Genomic DNA, 14,369 nt, shown 5'->3' with positions numbered 1-14,369 from the left:
GATGTGACTGTTTGATTCTGGCTCAATGATGGAAGTTAAGGTTTAGTGATGTGCACTTCGCTGCTCCCATTCCCGTTGGTGGTGGTTGTAATGATGTACTGGGTGGGCTGTTGGCTGGTGGTCTGGGGGTCCAAGTCACCATGTGCAGTTGGCTGAACCTGGACTCCACCAGTGAGAGCAGAAGCTTGCTTTTCCTCCAATTCTGATTGACTTTCTGATAGCACATAATGACCCTAGAGTGGGAAGAAAAAGATCTTTACAAATCTGAGGCCTAAAGTGGGGGGCAGAGTTATGGGGGCACGGTGGGGAGAAGGAATATGCAAAGAAATGTTACATGGGGAACCAAACTAGGCACCTATGGCAGATGCTTTACCTAATTCCTTTAGAGAAGTAGACTACAGAGGTAACTTAAGGGAGCACCTTGGTCATCGTACCAAATGATACAGTGAGGAACTTCAGGGACAGAAATTTGCATCATGATGGTAACCTACCTGGCAAAGGAAATGTGCTATGGTATTGTCCCTGAGAATTTAGAAATTCATAAAATAAGGTGACTATCTGTCAATTAATGTTTAAGATTAATACAAAATGGATCAAAGGAGAGAGATTTAAATTCTCCTTAAAGAGGCACAATGATGCCCAAGTCAAGATCAGTGGTTCCCGGACTTCCGAATTTCAAAGACCAGCAAAATTAAAGTAAGAATAAATGTTCCCGGGCTTCCCTGGTGGCGCAGTGGTTGAGAGTCCACCTGCCGATGCAGGGGACACGGGTTCGTGCCCCGGTCTGGGAAGATCCCACATGCCGCGGAGCGGCTGGGCCCGTGAGCCGTGGCCGCTGAGCCTGCGCGTCCGGAGCCTGTGCTCCTCAACGGGAGAGGCCACAGCAGTGAGAGGCCCGCGTACCGCAAAAAAAAAAAAAGAATAAATGTTCCCAAATTTTATTTTGCCAAGTAAAATCATTTTTTAAATGCTACTGTCAAATGAGAGACATTTTAACACTCAAAAGCATAGGAAGAACACAATCTTAGAATAAAAGTCTTTTGCACTGAATAAATTTAACTTTATGAAAACATACATTGTCTTAATTTTTCTTCATTTTCCCTCTGATCATGAAAAAAACATCTCCATAGACCTGCAGCTAACTCTGTCCCTACATCAACATTTTTAAAGAAAGAATGTGTCTGTAAGAGGGAGAATTGGTCAGCTACACAGGCTGAGAAAAAAAGAAGTCACAGAGGAAAACTAGGGCAGCATCCTTTCCAAGCACTGTCCAGAGAGAAAGCCACAGCCAAATACCCATTTGATTTATCGAGGGCTGTATGTTCTGAGTCCACACTCATCAAGCCACTCTTTGATCAGGATTTGGTTTCCTGTGTGGGTCCTTCTCCAGCAGGAGGGAGCTGGTTCTCAACCAAGGGTCCATGGACACCTGGGCAGTTCATAGGTAGGCTTCAGAGAATCTATAATCAAAACTGTACATCAAATTTGTATGTATACTGTGGCAGATGGAAGGGAACATCCTTGGCTATATAATCGGTTTCCCAAATGGGTTCCTGGCCAAAAAAAGGTAGAGTCAGTGAGTCCCCACAAAGAGCAAAAAATTTCACTGATCATGCCAATGAAACTATTCCATTTTATATTAGTTATTGTTTCCATTGACAATAGTGTTGCTCTGGATTTATACATCCCTCCTATGTCTAGTTAATGTGAATTCATGTTCTGAGAAATGGGTGAGCTCTCAGTGTGCTTTGAAAAATGATTCAGGTTTCTGAGGCCACTAGACTACCCTGCTACTCTTTGAGGCCTCTTGGGAAATAGTCTTCCCCTGGGAACATCTCAATATCCCTAGTCACTTAAGAGTATTTTTCTTAATTTACATACTCTGTCTTCCAGAGGCAGGCCAGAAGAAACCAGTGAAGATAAAAACAGAGGTAGCAGATATAATCAACATTGACTGGTTTCAACATTGAAACCAGTGAAGATAAAAACAGAGGTAGCAGATATAATCAACATTGAGGACCAACAGTCACAAAGGCTCATATGCTTTCTAAGAAGCACATTAAAAAGATGATTATCTACATGTATATATATGTATATAGATCTAGGAGGTTCCTTACAGTTATTAATTGAATAGATCTTTATTGAGCATTTGCTATAGCCCAGCCTCCTGTGCAACAGCACTGAAGACAAAGAGATAAAGACAAAGACCTAGGTTTCAAGGAATTAATTGCCTACTGGGAAAAGATAGTAAACCAATAATTAAAATAAACTGTGCTACCCCTATGTTCACAGCAGCACTATTCACAATAGCCAAGACATGGAAACAACCTAAATGTCCATAGACAGAGGAATGGATGGAGAAGGTGTGGTACATATATACAATGGAATACTACTCAGCCATAAAAAAAGAATGAAATAATGCCATTTGCAGCAACATGGATGCAACTAGAGATTATCATATTAAGTGAAGTAAGTCAGAAAGAAAAAGACAAATACCGTATGCTAACACATATATATGGAATTTAAGAAAAAACAAAAATGTCATGAAGAACCTAGGGGTTAGACAGGAATAAAGACACAGACCTACTGGAGAACAGACTTGAGGATATGGGGAGGGGGAAGGGTGAGCTGTGACAGGGCGAGAGAGAGGCATGGACATATATACACTAACAAACGTAAGGTAGATAGCTAGTGGGAAGCAACCGCATGGCACAGGGATATCGGCTCGGTGCTCTGTGACCGCCTGGAGGGGTGGGATAGGGAGGGTGGGAGGGTGGGAGACGCAAGAGGGAAGAGATTTGGGAACATATGTATATGTATAACTGATTCACTTTGTTATAAAGCAGAAACTAACACATCATTGTAAAGCAATTATACCCCAATAAAGATGTTAAAAAAATAAATAAAATTAAAGAAAATATGGCACAAACGAACCTATCTACAAAACAGAAACAGACTGACAGACGTAGAGAACAGACTTGTGGTTGCCAAGGGGGCTGGGGAGGAAGAGAGACAGATTGAGAGTTTGGGGTTAGCAGATGCAAACTATCACATTTAGAACGGAGAAACAACAAGGTTCTTCTGTATAGCACAGGGAACTATATCTAACCTCCTGGGATAAACCATAATGGAAAAGAATATTTTAAAAAATACAGAAGTTTTTAATGTAAAAAAGAATGTATATATACGTAAAATTGAGTCACTTTGCTGTATAGCTGAGATTGGCACACCATTGTATATCAACTACACTTCAAAGAAAAAAGTAAAAAAGAAATAAAATTTTTTAAAAAAACGGTGCTATAATATAGCACCACAAGAAATTATAGGAATACAGGGGAGTTGCCTCTAACTCAGACGGGAAGAGTTTGGGAGAAGATGGGGGAGGGCGAGGGTGGTGCAGCGTGGGGAACAGGAAAACCCTCCAAGCAGCACCGCTTACTGGAGTCACCGCCTTCACTTGGCCAGTGGTGACCGGAGTTGCCACGCCACTGTCTGTAATCACAAACTGACCCGGGGGGAGCGTCATCATCTGAATCTCCGATGCTGAAAAACAGGAAGGAACCATAGTTCAGTGGTCTCAGATTTTAATACAACTTGTAGAAACAAATACCTAACCAGTGACCATATTCCCTACTGAGTCACTTTCCATGGATTTGCTTACTCTGAGAGTCTTATGCTGATATGATTTCTTGATACAGCGAAAGCACCTCTGATTAAGAATTGATCACATGAGGCTAGTAGAGAGTTACCAAATGTCGGAAACAATCAATGCATCTCCTTCAAATGTGGCTTCTGAATATCCAGAAAGACAAATATATAAAAATTTTAAAACCTTGAGATAAGTTACAAAGATTCACCTGTTAGCTCAATATTTTTATCTTTTACAGTCACATTTGATTACTGGCACAATGTATCCACTATTGCCTAGCAATCACAGCTTAGTCTAACATGAATTTTACTTCACTACCGTGTTATTAAAGCTAATTAAAAACAGAGTTCACCCTAGCACCCAGTTGACAGCCTCTAAATCACATCCTCTACTCCAAGGAACCAGGACTTCTTGGGAAAATGGCTGATTCCAAACCTGGGTCAGAAATGTACAAGGTGAGCATGGAATCTGGTGTCATACCAGCGTGTAAGACTGCAGAGTCATGTGGGAAAGATACAGAAAGATGTTCCCACTAGCCAAAGATGGGATAACCTGAGCATCAACAAGGATAATGACTGCATGTGTTATTTATTTATTTATTTATTTATTTATTTATTTAATATTTGGCTGTTGGGTCTTAGTTGCTGTGCACGGGCTTTCGCTACTTGCTGCGAGCGGGGGCTACTCTTCGTTGTGGTGCACGGGCTTCTCATTGCAGTGGTTTCTCTTGTTGCAAAGCACAGACTCTAGACGCATGGGCTTCAGTAGTTGTGGCTCGCGGGCTCTCGAGCACAAGTTCAGTAGTTGTGGCACACAGGCTTAGCTGCTCCACGGTATGTGGGATCTTCCCAGACCAAGGCTCGAACCCCTGTCCCCTGCATTGGCAGGTGGATTCTTAACCACTGCACCACCACGGAAGCCCTGACTACAATGGTTTGAAACACATCCAGTGGGTTGAAATTCATAAGTACCCAGCGATACTAAAACACACATGCCCGGCACTGGTCACCTTGGATAATACTAGGAAACAGCTCATTATTTTGAAAACTGGTAAATAAAGGAGATGAGCCAAGTATTTAAAGCATCTATTCTGCCGTTCCTGTACAAATTGTACCTCAGAGTAACCTGATGGTTAAGGTAAAATTGTTTTTGTTATGGAAGTTTTCTAGCAATAAGTGTATAAAGAATGATAGAATATGACAACTTTGCAATCCCTACTGAAATAGTGGAGCAAATGAAAAAGACAGAAAAGCACTATGTGCCTCCCAATGGAACTACACACCAACAGCTATGGAGTGTTTTGGGGGAAAAAAACTGAACCTGAATCTGATCAAGCCTCTAGGTTTAACTGCCCATCTATAGGAAATAAAAGGGACAGAGGAAAGCATCTTAAATGACAATACAGGGATGTCAACTGCAAAATCCAGAATGTGGGGAACTCTACAAACAAATGACCCAGTTTCTTCAACATGTTAATTGCAACTTAAAAGAGAGAAGGAGAACACATGTATTAAAAGAAACTCAAAAGGTAAAATCGATTACAATGTATGGCCCTTATTTGGAACCCAATTTGAAAAACCAGCTATTAAAAAGATATTTATGGCACTTCCCCGATGGTGCAGTGGTTAAGACGCCGCAATCCCAATGCAGGAGGCCTGGGTTCAATCCCTGATCAGGGAACTAGATCCCACATGCCGCAACTAAGAGTTTGCATGCCACAACTAAGGAGCCCACCTGCCACAACTAAGGAGCCTGCCTGCCACAACTAAGACCCAGCACGACCAAATAAACAAAATATTTTTTTAAAAAGACATTTATGAGACAATCACAGAAATATGAACACTGGATATTTGATGGTATTAAAGAATTACTGTAATTTATTTTTAGGTTTGATAACGACACTTAGAGTTCTGGGGTTTTTTTAAAAATATTTATGGATGAAATGATATGAATTATTATATAGTTGGAGGACTGGGAGAGGATAACAGCATGTACGTATCAGATGAGACTGGCCATGATAACTGCTGAAGCTGGATGATGGGTACAGGCGCACTCATTATACTGTTCTATTTTGTGTGTGTGTGTGTGTGTACGCACGCACGCACACGCACGCACACACACACACACACACACACACATTTTTTTGGCCGTGCTGCGCAACTTGCAGGATTTTAGTTCCCCCACCAGGGATTGAACCCGGGCCCTCAGCAGTGAAAGCACGGACTCCTAACAACTGGACCGCCAGGGAATTCCCTATTTTTGTATATTTTAAACTTTTTTCCTAATAAAAATTTTCAGATTGTTTCGTCAAGTTAGAATGCTAGTTCTTACTATTATTACAGTGGCTGTCAGCATCATTTCCACGTTCCTCTCATAGGAATTAAACTGAGTATAAATGTCTATCTATTTACCAAGATTCTACAGGGATTTATCATGAGGAGGAATCCTTCCCTGACAGAAACTAGACTCAGCTCTCATTGTGACCACCAATATTTAGGAGAATAGATGGTAAAGATAACTAAATGGTAGCCTTTGAGCCTGGTCTCCACAACCAGATCTACATAACACAGCCAAAGATCAATCACAGCAGAGATGGACCCAAAAAAAGAAATCAGTAGTAGGAGAGAGATCAACACAGCCCTTATTCCTCCTAGCTCCTACTATTGAGCTCTAACTGTTACTGTTTCTCCTAGATCTTCAATGATAAGGGTCTCAAACTTTTCAGCTCATACCCAAGGCTATTGTCCCCACCAAGATTTTTTACCTGTTTGGCCTTTGGCAGTCAGGCTAAACTGCTTCTGGTAGCACTAACCTCAGGGTTTTGAAATCAGCTACTCATATATCTATCTCCACGAGATAATGGTCTCTATGAGCCCAAGACTATCTCGTGAGGAGGGGCAGCACAGTGGGCTGGTTTACAGTGTAAACTCTGCAGCCAGACTGCCTGGGTTCCAGGCCTCCATTTAGTAGCTATGTTCCTTGGACGAGTTGCACTGTGTCTAAATTGTCTTATCTGTAAAATGCAAGTAACGATTGTACTTTCCTAGGAGGTTGTTGTGAATACTGGATGTGATATAGATGCAGTTTAGAACCATTCCTGGCACATGGTAAGAGCTTGAGGAAAGTTAGCTAACATTATTATTGTGTGGGTGTTACTTATACGAATGTCAGTATTAATCTTTCGTACACGCAGGGTCTAGCACAGTGATATTCAGTAAATATTGGTGGAAGAGGTGAATCATGACCTCATAGCCTCAATCCACCTACCCTATTACTTAAACCACCTGCCTACACTTCCTCCAGCAATATTCCTGAAGTCTTGGAAAAATGTCATTTCAGGGTGGCCCTGAATCAGACGCCGCCTTGAATTGTGCGATGAAACTCACTGAAGTTCAGGCTCTGCAGAATGTAGAAAACGGCCAATGATCCTTTAAGCCATAAAATGCACGATAAAGCTGATGAAATTCCTCCCCGTGGCTGCAGGTTCCCCACCCGCACCCAGGAGGGCCACCCTCACTTACAGTAGCCGCGGAAGGAATTCCAGGCATTGGGGAGGTACGTGTGCTGGACCGTGGTGCTCTGGGGCTGCTGCTGGAGGGCCTGGCCCTGCGAGGAGCTGCCTGCAACCTGGGAGGGGCTGAGCCCCTGCTGAGACTGCTGCGGGGAGGGGCTCAGCGGCTGCCCTGCCACCTCGAGAGAAGAGAGACCAGGATGCGTTAAAAGTGTCAACTAGCCACTGAAGAAAGTACATCATGGTCATGGGGACTGTAACACTGAAGGGAGCGCTGCTAAACTAGTAATATTGTAAAAAAGAATAGAATTAATGACAAGCAATCATAACTGGGAAATCCTAGTTAGTTTCCAAAGGATTATCTACAAGGGTATCCAAAAACTTAATTTCCGTATGCTTGTAAATGAATGAAAGTATAATTATCTTCATTACATTAAAAAAAAAAAAAAAACCCTGAGAAGCCCAATAACTTGCCGGTGTCACAAAGCTAACCTGTAACACAAACTGAAGTAGAACCCAGAAGTCAGAATCCCCACTGGTGTGCACTGGATACTCCCCCAGTTAGTGGAGATAAACGTGGGGATACATCCCACCTACAGGATAAAGCCCCCGCCCCACCATGTATCTGCCATTCAGGCCCTCCACGCTCCAGCTCCGGTGCTGTTTCCAAACACCATCTCCTGTCACTAACCTACACAGTCTTTACAAATACACCACAATTTCCCACCTCTGTGTCTTTACTCACAATGAGAGTATGGTCAGATCATAATGGCTCCCCAGCTATCATATCAAAATCATACCCCTCCTTCAAGACCTAATTCAAACACCACTTCTATAAAATTTTCCTTGATTCCCTGCTAAACACCGTCTTTCCCTCACCTGTACTCTGCTAACCTAATGACACATCCACGTGGTCCTCAGGCCCAGGCAAGAGGGACCCCTGCAGGGATCTTGGCTGGCCCTTCTCCAGCTGTGCCCTTCTCACGTGAGGCCTCATAGACCTTGGAAATGGCCCTGCACCCACTTCTGGGACCCGCACAAGTCTCTTCCCTAGGCTTGGCCTCCTGCAGGGGTCCTGTCTCCTGGATGTGGCCCCTCTCATGGTATTCGGTCACCTGGGACCAAAGGGGTGGCTATGGATCACCATTTGCAGGGGTGTGGATGGAGCTGAGACACATGGGATGGGGTGTCCACGTGGTACACAGGCCCTGTGAGTGCAGGAAGGAGCCTGAGTGAGGAGAAAGGGGAAGCAGGCTTGGGGACGGCTGTCCCTGGGCCACCTCGTCCTGACAAGGAACTGAGTCTGTCCTGGCCCTCCAGCCTTGGGTTCCTTTGAGAAACTTAGAAGTGTGAAGCTAGTGGGCGTGGGAAACTCATGGCCCCTTGTGGATAGAGGCTGCCTGTCCTGGGCTGGGAGAAGTCACCAGAAACCTTACTGGGGGAGTGGAGAGGAGGGGCAATCAGATGTCAAGCCTCCCCCCACCCCCCAATAAATAGGAAGGCAGAGAAAGTGCATGTTTATCCTATGGATTCCACAGCAATTGGAGGCAGCAAAAGAGAGAGAGACATCCTTTATCCTACATTCCTCCCACCCATACCGGGCCGCTGCCAGTGCCAACCATGTGTTTGGCAGAAAAATGCATTTAATTTTGAATTGGCACTACCCATGTTATTTAGTAGCCATTGTTACTTTATGTATATTTTTCAATTTTATCATTATGAAAGTACCTATGTCAAGCAGGGAAGACAGAACATGTTTATTTAATGATTTGTGAACTTGATTGAAACTTTTAACTACTCAGGATGATGGTATGCAGGCCTTCATTTGTGCTCTGGGACCTGGGAATGTCAGGGGTGGGTCTACAGGCATCCTTTATGGCTCAGATGCCTTCATTTCATGCCCTATTTACTTATATATAGGTGTTATATCCCTACTAGACTCTAAGCTCCTTAAGGGCAAGACCTTGAAAAGTTTCCTGCAAAGAGTAAGAATTTAATAAACATTTTTGAATGGATGTAACTCTGTGATCTCAATGATAATCTCTATCACACAAACACAGTAATACTCCACAAAAGTCACTGTTCCAAAATTATAGAAACAGCCTAGCAATTGCCGACTGTCATACAGCCATTTAGAACAGGAAGCAAAGGCCAATGTTGTCTCTAGGAGATCAGAGCCCAGGGCTCCATCTGGACAGGGGAAGCTAAGCACTTAATGGAAGTGCATCCCTGATACCAACAGAAAAATTGGAGGCAGAGGTAAGACTGTTTAAAGGCCTGCAAAATAATGATATCATTTCCATAGTCAAGGAGACCAGGTGTGAAGATCACATGTCTTCGCTCTTAGTACATCTTCAGGGTCCCTGAGGCCACATGAACCTGAGACTAGTCCCTGGAGCAGTCAGTGGGAGCAGCGTACCTGGGAGGCGGGCGTGGCCGGGGTGGGGGGCTCCGTGACCTGGATGTGTTGCACCTGGATGGCATGCTGCGTGTAGGTCTGAGGGTCGTGGAGCTGGGCGACGTCCACTGTGGACTGCTGGGACTGGTGAGGGGAAGTGGCCTGCGGGAGGAGAAACCCAGACCCACGCTGATTAAGGTTAAAGGAAAGCCTTCCAGAGAAAAGGTGTAGCTAAAACAACATCCCAGCAGCAGAACAGGCAGGGCTTCAGAGCCGGGGCTCACTCCCGGAGGGCGCACACCGGGGCCAAGCTGCCAAACATCAGGGAAAAAAAATAGTTTTAAAAATTATGCTTGGGCTTCCCTGGTGGCGCAGTGGTTGGGAGTCCGCCTGCCGATGCGGGGGACGCTGGTTCGTGCCCCGGTCCGGGAGGATCCCACATGCCGCGGAGTGGCTGGGCCCGACAAAAAAAAAAAAAAAAAAAAAAAATTATGCTTATTAACCATAAGACAGTAACGCGATTTCATTCTGGAAGAGATGAGGGAATATAGCTCCTAATAAGAAGCTGACTGAGAAGCTCTCAGGAATCAAGAATCTTTTTTCCCTTAAGTTTCAATTAATTTTAATGGCCTACCCTTTATCAGTTAAAAGAGATCAAAGGAGAAAATTTGCTTTCAGCTTGTCACACTTAACCACTAGAACAGTGGTTCCTAACCTTTTACGTATCACAGACAACGGAGAATCTGATGAAAGTACAGACCCTTTTTCTAAAATAATGTACATATATATCATAATTTACGGACAACTTCAGGGATTCATAGATTCCTCCAAAGCCTAAAATTAAGAACGCTCCTATTGAAAAAAAAAAAAAAAAAAAGATAAAGAATAGTCAATGACAGTGGCAACTTCCTCTTTCCTGCTTTCATATTAGTTTTAAATTTTCAGAGTCCAATTTATTTCAAAGCAAAACGTTTGTTTATGTGTGCCTTGAGTACATTTCCTTAGTATAATTAAATGAAACAATAGTTCTGGGAGGACTTTTTTTTTAGCTCCTGAATCAGTAAGAATGAGGTATTAATTACCTTGTAGAAGGAACAGTTATAACTTGCTACTAATAAGGTACTAATCGATATTCAAAATTCACCATTATTCCTTACAACCTCCCACTGATAGACGTCATTCGATGCCTGGGTAGGGGCTGATCAAACAGTCTCCTCACCAAGTAGTCCACCTGGGTGCCCAGGGTAAGGGTTCCAAAGAGGCTCAGTGCTGGCCTGCAGTAGGGCAGGATAGTGGTATACACTGGAGCCGAAAATCTCTGGATACTGTTGACAGAAATCTCTTACACTGCTTAGTCCAGAGCCCTCGACAGCCAAGGCTTTACAAATGCCTTAGACTCCAAGCTGACATGCACAGTATGTAGGGCCCAGTCCCAGCTCTGAGAATTAGGTGTTTTAGCTGACCCCAGCTGCTGTGTTGGCTGGTGGCAATATGGCATTCACACAGGTAAAGAGAAATAAACGCAGGACAGTACCGGGGCCACCTGCACCACTTGAAGCTGTATGTGCTGAGGCTGCTGTAGGCCAGATGTAGACTGCGACACCGGAATGTACTGGATTCTCTGGTAGTCCCCTTGCGGCGTTCGGTAATCCGTCGTTAAGGTCTGGGACAGTTCCGTCATAGCCTGGGTTAGCAAGTCTGTTGTCTGCAAAAATCACAAAAAAGCACATCAGCTGATAACACTGCTGCTTGTAGCTATTTCAGTGCTCTGAAATCCTACAAAAAGTTGGTCTGTCTAACTGGTGGGATCATGGGACCACAAATAAGCCCTGAGCTCAGATAGAAAAATACCCAGAGTTAAGAAGGTGTTGGAAGATTACCTGTATACCTCTAGCTGTCTGTCTGTGTCAGGCCCAGGGAGTTACCCCGGAGGTTCTGACAATCTTGCAGTGAACAAGCAGCACTGAGAATTTCCTGCTACTCCTTTTACAGAGAGCTTCGGAAAGCACCGACTGGGAGACCCAATCGTTAAGCATCATGCCTGGTATAGAACCCTGAAGGGTGGTGGGCTACATCTGCAGCCAATTAAATACCAAGACAGACATGGCCTTGGCACTGAAGATGTGATGGGCAGTGGAGGACAGGAGTCGCTCTTACCGGTCACACACTTACCACCACAGTCTCTCCAGTAGCACTGTCTGTAGTTAAAACAGCTGGAGCCGCACTGATCACGGCTGTTGTCAGAGGTGTGTGTATGGTGTTGGGTAGCTGGGCGTACTCTGGATGCTTCTTTCGAATGTGCTGTACCATCTTGGTCTGAAAAGTTACGGTGAAAACCAAGAAGAATTACTAGAATAGGTTATTTTCGATCTTTCTCAAATGCAAGCCCTCCAATGGTTCCTATAGTCCTTCATGTTATGTTTCAAAAAACAAAAAGAGTAACACTGGCTCTGCCTGCCCTTCCTGAAGCGGGACAATGGTATGAAAGGGAAAAAAGAAGACGCTGGAAAGAAAGTAAAGACTCGTGTGAACCCCACGCTATCAGGCAAGGTCAGAATACCTGACAGCATCCCCTGATCCCACCAATACCTGCAGCAATCAATGACAAGCCCCACAGCAAAAATGACCCCCTTTTCAAGAACCATCATTTAAGTCCTTATGTAGTGCTGCTGCAAGCCTGACCTCATAAACCACGAGCAGGGAGTATTCAAATCGGAGACCCACCTCGGGCCAAGGGAAAAGGAAACCATTCAAGTGCTCAGATGGCACTAATTCCCAGGAAAGTCCACCGTATTCTCTTCCCGTTCTGTGCTATGCTCCCTGTTCTCAGGAAGCAGCTCCTTTAGCACCCCCATCAATTCAGAAGACGCCATCACGGCATCTGGATAAGTACCATCTTCTCTTAAGCAATGTTCCCTTAAACCATGACCTTGGTTCCGACGTGGTCCAAAGCCTTCCCCGTACCTTGCTGCTGTACTGTTTGGAGCAGTGAGGGCAGCACACGGGCGGGGTAGCTATAGTGCCTGTGAGCTGGGTGTGGGTGCTCAGCATGGGGTCAGGTTCTCCAGGGCCAGCGGGACGAAGTTTCCGAATGCTTGGTGGGAGCTCAGCCCCAGGATGGTTCTTCAGAATATGGGCTTTTCGCTTGCTGGCACTTTTATAAACCTGCAAATTCAAAAGCTTTGCCATGGAAGCAGTATATGCTTCCACTTTCTTGCTTAAGGCAATCTAACAATTTCATTACAAGGAAATGAGAAAAAGTATTCACGTAGTCCAAAATAAAATATATTAACAGATATGTTGAAGGATAACAAGGATATAACATAAATCAGAATAACGTAAGAACATAACATAGATATGTGAGGCATCTGCCCTGAATTTATACATCTAAGATAGGAATAGTAAAAACACCTTTATCTTTACCCTGAAGTTTAAGAGGTGAATATACAGTCATAGAAACAATTTCTTTTAAGGCCAGTTCACCCTTTAGTCTTTCTGTGAAAGCTCTCATGTGATGTACATAGTTGACTACTAGATGCCAAAGAATCTTCCAAAATGGCAAGTCTAATAGCAACTAGAATCTGTAGTGGTGAATCTGTGCTTAAAAAATGTTTCTTACTTCTAAGTTGACACTACTTATACACAGCTTATAACTGATACAGCTGACATTGTATAAGGAAGCAATATTACAATGAAACAACAAATGTATATTCTATTCCTGTGTTTTTTGTAACTATGCAAAAATCAAGAATGGAATAGTACAAACAGAGTATTCCACCACAAGACTTTTTCACATCCTACTCAATCTCCTAGAAATCCAAAACCTACTCTGTATTTTACAAGTAGGATGACAAACACCCTCATTTTAGAGCTTAGGAATTTAAAATGAATTCCTATACTAAGCTCTTGGTAATAAGCCTCTTCTTTAACGGCAAAAGTCACAGAGAGAAGGAACAAGAAAAACAGAGCTGACTAATTCTTAAGAAAAAATTGGGGGCTTAAAATGAGGCTGCACTCCTAGCCCTTTCTTGTCTGAATGGAAGACTACTGAGAGACAGGGAACCATCTGTTAAGAGAAACTGCAAGACCCTAGTATATATCTATACATGCAGACAAACTGGCCCTGAGTGGGGCTCCCACAGAGGTATCCTCCTATGGACAGTTTCCTTTTACCTTATCACAATACTGACAAAAGTAGTCACGGTTGGGCTTTATGATGGGTAGAGTTAACTCTGGCACCTCTTCTATCTTCATGTCTGGGTGCCTCTTTGATAAGTGATTTACCTAAAAGGAAAAAAAGCAAATGAGAAGCAGAGACCCCGTGACCAGCAGACGCTGAACAAATAACTCTGATACTGAGTGCAAGCAGCTGAAACTCTCTGAAGCGACACCCCAAAACATGAGGCCTTTGGCCAGAACCAGCACTGCCAGGACCCTCTGACACCGACGCATTAACAGGAGTTAACAGTAATTCAGCAAATCACTGAAGGTGAATTGGGATGCTGTGGATTCCACCGAAAGCCTTTGACTGAAAGAGCTGCTGGTGGAAAAATGGAAAATCATACTAGCAGGAATTTCTTTCGAGAATTCTCCTGATGCAAGCCTTTCTTTCATTATTTAGTGCCCTGGCCTTACCGAGGACGTTGAATGAGATACAGATATATTCTGCAAAAACTGTCAACGGGGCCAAATGAGTTGAGAGCGGAGACCCAGCTCTCCTGGTGCTTCAGCTAACCCGGTTCGCATACCCTGCCTTGGCGGAAAGTTCCCTTCTATTGCTGTGTCATATCTGGAACAACTGGTGTGGGGGG

At 43.9% G+C, this 14,369-nt stretch overlaps 1 protein-coding gene across 1 annotated transcript in view; it reads right to left on the bottom strand.

Annotated features, from left to right (window-relative positions):
* PRDM10 (PR/SET domain 10) overlaps positions 1-14,369 on the bottom strand; it is a 36,637-nt gene continuing 22,268 nt past the window's right edge. The window contains exons 10-17 of the mRNA XM_007456587.1: positions 13,732-13,842; positions 12,523-12,723; positions 11,731-11,874; positions 11,093-11,263; positions 9,580-9,720; positions 7,171-7,339; positions 3,440-3,543; positions 1-233 (exon numbers count right to left, since the gene is read on the bottom strand). Of these exons, the coding sequence (XP_007456649.1) occupies positions 36-233; positions 3,440-3,543; positions 7,171-7,339; positions 9,580-9,720; positions 11,093-11,263; positions 11,731-11,874; positions 12,523-12,723; positions 13,732-13,842 (1,239 nt within the window). The 3' untranslated portion in view covers positions 1-35. The remainder of the gene's footprint in view (positions 234-3,439; positions 3,544-7,170; positions 7,340-9,579; positions 9,721-11,092; positions 11,264-11,730; positions 11,875-12,522; positions 12,724-13,731; positions 13,843-14,369) is intronic.

The sequence above is a fragment of the Lipotes vexillifer genome, unplaced genomic scaffold, assembly GCF_000442215.2.
Source record: "Lipotes vexillifer unplaced genomic scaffold, Lipotes_vexillifer_v1.1 scaffold583, whole genome shotgun sequence".
Lineage (NCBI taxonomy): Eukaryota > Metazoa > Chordata > Mammalia > Artiodactyla > Lipotidae > Lipotes > Lipotes vexillifer.
The sequence above is the reverse complement of the archived record's forward strand: the minus strand, read 5'-3'. Positions and strand labels throughout refer to the sequence as shown.